General features: G+C 46.0%; 1 protein-coding gene and 1 non-coding gene across 2 annotated transcripts in view; one reads left to right on the top strand and one right to left on the bottom strand.

Annotated features, from left to right (window-relative positions):
* Positions 1-2911: 2911 nt before the first annotated feature.
* Positions 2912-2983, bottom strand: trnae-cuc (transfer RNA glutamic acid (anticodon CUC)). Its single transcript has one exon. It is a non-coding gene; the product is annotated as a tRNA-Glu (tRNA).
* A 372-nt stretch (positions 2984-3355) lies between these two features.
* The window catches only part of sppl2 (signal peptide peptidase-like 2), a 30095-nt gene continuing 24066 nt past the window's right edge, over positions 3356-9384 (top strand). The window contains exons 1-2 of the mRNA XM_061978798.1: positions 3356-3473; positions 8746-8862. Of these exons, the coding sequence (XP_061834782.1) occupies positions 3420-3473; positions 8746-8862 (171 nt within the window). The 5' untranslated portion in view covers positions 3356-3419. The remainder of the gene's footprint in view (positions 3474-8745; positions 8863-9384) is intronic.

Genomic DNA, 9384 nt, shown 5'->3' with positions numbered 1-9384 from the left:
CCAAAAAGCTGTGAAAACGATGGTGCTGCGTTCCAAATTTAAATTATTTACTAAAATTGTGTGAGCCTATGGCTTTGCACTTTGTAATATATATATATATACTAGAGATGCGCGGATAGGCAATTATTTCATTCGCAACCGCATCAGAAAGTCGTCAACCATCCGCCATCCACCCGATCTAACATTTAATCAGAACCGCACCCGCCCGCACCCGCCCGCACCCGCCCGTTGTTATATATCTAATATAGACGATGCAAGGCATTAGTGAGGTTATAAAGCTTTTGCCTGTTAAAGAAAGGAGACTGATCCAATGCAGCACAGACATTCGCGTGCCATGCTGTCACGGCCCAGACGCACACCAGTGCGCAATCATATGGGAGCCGCGCTGAGCGCACCTCCAAGCGCGTCTCGCTGCCGGCGACGGCCGGGTATGGGCCCGACGCTCCAGCGCCATCCATTTTCAGGGCTAGTTGATTCGGCAGGTGGGTTGTTACACACTCCTTAGCGGGTTCCGACTTCCATGGCCACCGTCCTGCTGTCTATATCAACCAGGGTGAGCCCCACCCCTTTCGTGAGCGCACTGCGCGCGGAGTGACCCCTGTTACGCGCCCCCGGCAACAGGGGTGGCGGGAAGGTAAGCTGCGCGGGCGGAGCGCGCGGAGTGACCCCTGTTACGAGCCCCCGGCCACGGGGGTGGCGGGCAGGTAAGCTGCTTACCTGCTGCACGTGACGCCGGCCGCGGCGAAGGCGGACGAGGCGGGGTGTCGGTGCGGTGGGCGCGGTGGTGACCCTGGACGTGCGTCGGGCCCTTCTCGCGGATCGCCTCAGCTACGGCTCCCGGTGGGGCCCTCTCGGGGGAAGGGGCCTCGGTCTCGGACCCCGGCGAGGCGTCCCCTCTCCGCTCCGTAAAAGTGTCCATCTCTTTTTTTTTTTTTCTTCTGTTGTGGCATATGCAGCAGGTGCCTGCTCGTTTTTCGTATGTGGGTAACAACATTTAACTATGTATATATATTTCCGAATTGGTTTAACTGCCACCCGCCTGAATCTATTTAAAATCTAATTTTTTTTTTTTTCAACCGCCCGACCCGACCCGCGGATAAAATCTAATTTTTTTAAATTTCATCCGCCCGATCCGCGGTTGTGCCGGCAAACCGCGCATCTCTAATACATATATATATATATTTTGCATTCTATTTTAGTTACTTTGAGTTTACAACCCCCTGGCGCTGTTTTGTACTGTTTTTGTACTTATTTTGATTATTATTTCTCAACTGTTTGTAAATGTATAAATAAAGGTTGATAAAATTCCCCCCAAAAATACAAATAAAAGGGAAGCGGAAGTGAGGTTGTCAAAAATGCTTCAAATAAAAGTCTGCTGAATGCACAAAAAAAATAAAAATATGGAATGACGTCATCAAGAGCTAACCTGCCGCAGTTAAGCTTTATGATTTGCCACAAAATGCTGTGGGATTTTGCGAAGTATTTGGCGAAAGCTGGCTGACAACAAAACAGGCCGATTTGTTGGACATGTATGAGTCACCATCAGGGTCGGCCCGTGGCATAGGCCGTATAGGCAGTGCCACAAATGTTGGAGAAAAAAAAAAAAAAGTTGGTACTATTATTTCTAAATACAAAAAATAATCCCACGTTAATTAAAATGCAAAGTAAAGCCTATATAATAGAAATATTATTTGTTACAACATTACGCCCCCCCTTCGCCCGGTGCGCCCCCTCCCTTCCCGTATCATGACTCTTTTTGGACGTCACCACATCAAAAAATCAACACAAGATGTCAAAACGGCCAAAACTGTCAGGTGCCCAGGGAAGAAAAAAGAGAAAAGAAGAGGAGGAGAAACGAGAAAAAGACAGAGGTAGCAGGTAGGTAACGTTAGCCTACATGAAATTATTTGTCTGTTACAGAATGTGATAGTAACCTGGCTTTTTAGCATTAAGCTAATGTTACATGATTCGGCAATTGCTAATCAATAAATGGCTAGTTCTGTTTTAACGTCGGGTTAATATTGTGGAGGGGGCTAAATTGTTATGGAAAATAATAATGTAACGTTAGGTAATTACAGTACTCCCACCTTACATTCCTCAGGGACATTTGTATTAGATCTTTTAAGCAGGTATTTTTTGTTTACATTGTTATTGCCTTCTGGTTAGCTAATGTTTGCCCTGCAGGTAATAGTCACTTTTCCACCCATTAGGTATAGTTGTAAGCCTAGTTGTTAAAGTGCACATCATTAATGTTAATTAAGCAATATGTATGTAAAACTATTATGTTGGATCCACTATGGACTGGACTCTCACAATATTATGTCAGACCCACTCGACATCCATTGCTTTCATATGCGGTCCTCTCCAAGGTTTCTCATAGTCATTCACATCGACGTCCCACTGGGGTGAGTTTTTCCTTGCCCGTATGTGGGCTTTGTACCGAGGATGTCGTTGTGGCTTGTGCAGCCCTTTGAGACACTTGTGATTTAGGGCTATATAAATAAAGATTGATTGATAAAAAATATTGTATTTCATATATTCATTTTTTATTTTTTGCATTCATTTATTTATTCATATTTTTTTTTATCTTGTTAACTATTCTGATTGTTAATTTGCTTTCTTTAAGTAAAAAAAAGGTCAAAGACAAAGCTATTTGGTTTCTTGTGAGTATATACAGTTCACTGCCGATGTGGGGGGGGCGCCATCTAAAATCTTGCCTAGGGCGCCAGATTGGTTAGGGCCGGGCCTGGTCACCATCGCACAGACGGTGACGACATTGCACAGGGTGGGACGTCTTCCATCCGAAATGATTACCTCATACATAAAAAAAATGACCGTGCATCAAGTATATGATTACAAACCTACTACAAAATGAAGGAAAGGTTATTTGTACAAAAAGACAAAAAGTAAGTTCCCTGACCGGGAATCGAACCCGGGCCGCGGCGGTGAGAGCGCCGAATCCTAACCACTAGACCACCAGGGACATGACGACAGGTGAAACAACTTACATTAAAGTAACAATTAATTGTTTTAATAACTTGGTTTTATTATTGAGCAAATCGCCTTTCATGAACGTCAGAGTGTGTTTCTTGTGTGCAATTCAGCCACTCGATTCAGTATTTTCAATGTGAATCGTGCGTGTTTGTTCTGTGTGAAGATTTGATGCAACAGCAAGGAAGAATATGTCACACTTGTGTCAAAGGCAAATATGTGAAAGTCGCCAGGTCTTTTTAATGCGTACTCAAATACGCGTCAAAGTGTTACGTCATAGAATGGGCGTGTCTTCGGGACAGCTGGTGTTGGCGATGCATGCGTGAGTTGGACGGTTTCGTCGGTTGTGTGGCAACATCATCAACATCATCAACATCATCAACAACACTAAAGGACGGACGGACGGACGGACGGAGGCCGGCATCGAGATGAAGGTCCCCGGCCTTGGCGCACTGATCTGGGCCGCTCTGGTCAGCCACAAGGTGGGAGACACACTCACACCGACAAAATGCCTCCCTTGGTGGGCTATTTTGACGATGATTAACGGTTTTTTTTTCCTGTTGTTTTTTCACTCTAATGGAAAAAAAAAAAAATCAAAAAATGACTGACATTTACTCGTAGGTCAACATTCAAGTTACATTAGCATCATCTTCACGTTACCCCCGGCTTTAAATGCTAACACATTAGCATGGAACAACATTGGCTTTTCTTCGCTCGCTAGCTCCTAGCATCCTAGCTAAGAGCAGCTACTGCGTTGTTAATTCACCACATTTTTTTTACTTTGTGTGTGTTATTTAGATATATAACGCCGTTTTTGGTCAATAATGTTGGCTAAAAATGTCACGTTGACGAATGCGTCCAAGTGTGCCATAGCTAACTATAGTGCCATGCTTGATTCAGACGATAATGTTGACGATTGTGCTTCACAACTAGCTTTATTGTGCTATTAGGAACAGTTAAAAAAACAATGAGTGGGTTGGTTAGAACTGAACATTATCATCACAATTAGAGATGTCCGGTAATGGCTTTTTTTTTTTGGCGATATGCCGATATTGTCCAACTCTTTCTTTCTTTCTTTCTTTAGTTTATTTCGAACATGAACACACTTACATCATAATACATCACACAATTTCATATCATTTCATTTTACATCATGCCCGAAAAGGAGTAGGAAGAAGCAAAGCTTATTTAATCCTACCCCTTTCCCACTTCAAGCGTTTACAAATACAGGTAAAAGCCAGTAAATTAGAATATTTTGAAAAACTTGATTTATTTCAGTAATTGCATTCAAAAGGTGTAACTTGTACATTATATTTATTCATTGCACACAGACTGATGCATTCAAATGTTTATTTCATTTAATTTTGATGATTTGAAGTGGCAACAAATGAAAATCCAAAACTCCGTGTGTCACAAAATTAGAATATTACTTAAGGCTAATACAAAAAAGGGATTTTTAGAAATGTTGGCCAACTGAAAAGTATGAAAATGAAAAATATGAGCATGTACAATACTCAATACTTGGTTGGAGCTCCTTTTGCCTCAATTACTGCGTTAATGCGGCGTGGCATGGAGTCGAAGAGTTTCTGGCACTGCTCAGGTGTTATGAGAGCCCAGGTTGCTCTGATAGTGGCCTTCAACTCTTCTGCGTTTTTGGGTCTGGCATTCTGCATCTTCCTTTTCACAATACCCCACAGATTTTCTATGGGGCTAAGGTCAGGGGAGTTGGCGGGCCAATTTAGAACAGAAATACCATGGTCCGTAAACCAGGCACGGGTAGATTTTGCGCTGTGTGCAGGCGCCAAGTCCTGTTGGAACTTGAAATCTCCATCTCCATAGAGCAGGTCAGCAGCAGGAAGCATGAAGTGCTCTAAAACTTGCTGGTAGACGGCTGCGTTGACCCTGGATCTCAGGAAACAGAGTGGACCGACACCAGCAGATGACATGGCACCCCAAACCATCACTGATGGTGGAAACTTTACACTAGACTTCAGGCAACGTGGATCCTGTGCCTCTCCTGTCTTCCTCCAGACTCTGGGACCTCGATTTCCAAAGGAAATGCAAAATTTGCATGGTTGGGTGATGGTTTGGGGTGCCATGTCATCTGCTGGTGTCGGTCCACTCTGGGTTAGGTCGCACTGGAGTATAAGTCGCATTTTTTGGGGAAATGTATTTGATAAAAGCCAACAGCAAGAATAGACATTTGAAAGGCAATTTAAAATAAATGAAGAATAGTGAACAACAGGCTGAATAAGTGTACGTTATATGAGGCATAAATAACCAACTGGTATGTTAACGTAACATATTATGGTAAGAGTCATTCAAATAACTATAACATATAGAACATGCTATACGTTTACCAAACAATCTGTCACTCCTAATCGCTAAATCCCATGAAATCTTATACGTCTAGTCTCTTACGTGAATGAACTAAATAATATTATTTGATATTTTACGCTAATGTGTTAATAATTTCACACATAAGTCGCTCCTGAGTATAAGTCGCACCCCCGGTCAAACTATGAAAAAAAACTGCGACTTATAGTCCGAAAAATACGGTAAATCGCACTCGAGCAGGGGTCGGCAACCTTTACCAGTCAAAGAGCCATTTTGACCAGTTTCACAAATTAAATAAAACAATGGGAGCCACAAAAATCTTTTGAAATTTAAAACGAAATAACACTGCATACAAAGTTTTTTTTTTTGCTTTGTGCTATGTATAAACTAAGGGTCTTAGACACGCGGCCCACACCTTTATATGAAAATTGAATGTTAGTGCTGGCCCGCGGGTTTTGAATGGCGCTTGCCAGCGTCATGCTTGTCAACCCTCCCGATTTTTCCGGCAGACTACAAATTTCAGGGCAACTATACTCTCGAACGTGCCGTGATGGTACAGCATTTAGCGCCCACTACAACCAGCGTTCCGGCCCAGCTACTCGTTATATGGGATTTCCGCTTGCTCACGTAAGTGACAGCAAGGCATACTTGGTCAACAACCACACAGATTACACTGACGGTGGCGGTAAAGAAAACTTTAACACTCTTACTAATAATGCGGCACACTGTGAACCCACACCAAACAAGAATGACAAACACATTTTAGGAGAACATCTGCACCGTAACACAACATGAACACAACAGAACAAATACCCAGAATCCCATGCAGCCCTAACTCTTCCGGGCTACATTATACACCCCCGCTACCAAACCCTGCCCACCTCAACCGACGCACAGAGGGTGGGGGGTTGATGTGTGAGGGAGCAGGGTTTGGGTGGGGGCGGGTTTGGTGGTAGCAGGGGTGTATAATGTAGCCCGGAAGAGTCAGGGCTGCATGGGATTCTGGGTATTTGTTCTGTCGTGTTCATGTTGTGTTAAAGTGCAGATGTTCTCCCGAAATGTGTTTGTCATTCTTGTTTGGTTTTGGTTCAAAGTGTGGCGCATTACTAGTAAGAGTGTTAAAGTTGTTTTATATGGCCACCGTCAGTGTAACCTGGGTGGCTGTTGACCAAGTATGCCTTGCTGTCACTTACGTGTGCAAGCAGAAGATGCATATATCAAGAGGCTGAGCTGGCACGCTGATTGTAGAGAGCGCTAAATGCTGTACCATCGTGGCACGCCCTTATTGTTATTGTAAGGGTGAAAAGGCACTGAAATCCGGAAGTCTCCTGGGAAAATCGGGGGGGTCGGCAAGTATGCAGCTGAGCCGCATCAGAGTGATCAAAGAGCCGCATGCGGCTCCGGAGCCGCGGGTTGCCGACCCCTGCACTAGAGTGTAAGTCGCATTTTTTGGGGGACATTTTTCGCCAGTCCCTTACAAGTTTCTCGCTTACTCCAAACTTTCTTTCTGCTGCTCGATTGCCGTTCTCTGCTGCATATTTGACTACATCCAGCTTGTAACCTGCAGTATATGATTTCCTTTTCGGTGCCATTTTTGTTCAGCCCTTCTCAGATTTTATAAGTTACCGCCAATGTTGAAATGATACATTTTCATAGGTACAGAAGTAGTAGCACGTAGCATCTTTTTTTTTCCACAATGCATTTCTGCCATGACCCGCCCCCGCCAATTTTTTATTGGTTGACGTTTGTGTGTGACGATTGCTGATATACGTCTAGTCTCTTACTTGAGATAAATAATATTATTTGATATTTTACGCTGGCTGTCTTGGTTGACAAGACTCTGCAGCATCGCGTGGACATCGGGGGCGGTACCTCTGGATTGGCAGACCGGGGTGGTGGTTCCTCTATTTAAGAAGGGGAACCGGAGGGTGTGTTCTAACTATCGTGGGATCACACTCCTCAGCCTTCCCGGTAAGGTCTATTCGGGTGTACTGGAGAGGAGGCTACGCCAGATAGTCGAACCTCGGATTCAGGAGGAACAGTGTGGTTTTCGTCCTGGTCGTGGAACTGTGGACCAGCTCTATACTCTCGGCAGGGTCCTTGAGGGTGCATGGGAGTTTGCCCAACCAGTCTACATGTGTTTTGTGGACTCGGAGAAGGCATTCGACCGTGTCCCTCGGGAAGTCCTGTGGGGAGTGCTCAGAGAGTATGGGGTATCGGACTGTCTGATTGTGGCAGTCCGCTCCCTGTATGATCAGTGCCAGAGTTTGGTCCGCGTTGCCGGTAGTAAGTCGGACACGTTTCCAGTGAGGGTTGGACTCCGCCAAGGCTGCCCTTTGTCACTGATTCTGTTCATAACTTTTATGGACAGAATTTCTAGGCGCAGTCAAGGCGTTGAGGGGATCTGGTTTGGTGGCTGCAGGATTAGGTCTCTGCTTTTTGCGGATGATGTGGTCCTGATGGCTTCATCTGGCCAGGATCTTCAGCTCTCACTGGATCGGTTCGCAGCCGAGTGTGAAGCGACTGGGATGAGAATCAGCACCTCCAAGTCCGAGTCCATGGTTCTCGCCCGGAAAAGGGTGGAGTGCCATCTCCGGGTTGGGGAGGAGATCTTGCCCCAAGTGGAGGAGTTCAAGTACCTCGGAGTCTTGTTCACGAGTGAGGGAAGAGTGGATCGTGAGATCGACAGGCGGATCGGTGCGGCGTCTTCAGTAATGCGGACGCTGTATCGATCCGTTGTGGTGAAGAAGGAGCTGAGCCGGAAGGCAAAGCTCTCAATTTACCGGTCGATCTACGTTCCCATCCTCACCTATGGTCATGAGCTTTGGGTTATGACCGAAAGGACAAGATCACGGGTACAAGCGGCCGAAATGAGTTTCCTCCGCCGGGTGGCGGGGCTCTCCCTTAGAGATAGGATGAGAAGCTCTGCCATCCGGGGGGAGCTCAAAGTAAAGCCGCTGCTCCTCCACATGGAGAGGAGCCAGATGAGGTGGTTCGGGCATCTGGTCAGGATGCCACCCGAACGGCTCCCTAGGGAGGTGTTTAGGGCACGTCTGACCGGTAGGAGGCCGCGGGGAAGACCCAGGACACGTTGGGAAGACTATGTCTCCCGGCTGGCCTGGGAACGCCTCGGGGTCCCACAGGAAGAGCTGGACAAAGTGGCTGGGGAGAGGGAAGTCTGGGCTTCCCTGCTTAGGCTGCTGCCCCCGCGACCCGACCTCGGATAAGCGGAAGAAGATGGATGAATGGATGGATGGATGGATGGATTTTACCCTAATGTGTTAATAATTTCACACATAAGTCGCTCCTGAGTATAAGCCGCACCCCCGGCCAAACTATGAAAAAAACTGCGATTTATAATCCGAAAAATATGGTATATTAATCCCTTCCAATGGGTATCGTGTGCTTTTTTTGCAGGTGTCCGCTGAGTACGGCATGGCCCACTTCAGTGACAAGGGCGAAAGCAAAGGGAAGGACTACTGCATCTTCTTCAATTCCCAGTGGGCCCGTCTACCTCAGGACCTCCACAAAGCGGTAAGTGACTTTTTGATCCTGTCCAGATTTTGTCTGAACGAGAGGCTTAAAAGTCTATCCATCCATCCATTTTTCTACCGCTTGTCCCTTTTGGGGTCACGGGGGGTGCTGGAGCCTATCTCAGCTGCATTCGGGCAGAAGGCGGGGTGCACCCTGGACAAGTGGCCACCTCATCACAGATAAACAGACAACATTCACACACTAGGGACTGTTTAGTGTTGCCAATGGATTGAACTCACACGACACGTTGGGTCCGTGGCTCAGATGTTACAGCTGCCCACTAGAAACTTGAGGGTTTGGCCATCGTAGTCACTGCCGTTGTGGCCTTGGGCAAAACACTTCACCCACTTTGCTCCCAGTGCCACCCACACTGGTGCAACTTTAGCTTAAAGTACCACTGATAGTCACACACACACTGGGTGTGGTCAAATTACTCTCTGGGTTTGACCCATTCCCTTGTCAATCAATCAATCAATCAATGTTTATTTATATAGCCCTAAATCACAAGTGTCTCAAAGGGCT

The sequence above is a fragment of the Nerophis lumbriciformis genome, linkage group LG19, assembly GCF_033978685.3.
Source record: "Nerophis lumbriciformis linkage group LG19, RoL_Nlum_v2.1, whole genome shotgun sequence".
NCBI classification, from domain to species: Eukaryota; Metazoa; Chordata; class Actinopteri; order Syngnathiformes; family Syngnathidae; genus Nerophis; species Nerophis lumbriciformis.
The sequence above is the reverse complement of the archived record's forward strand: the minus strand, read 5'-3'. Positions and strand labels throughout refer to the sequence as shown.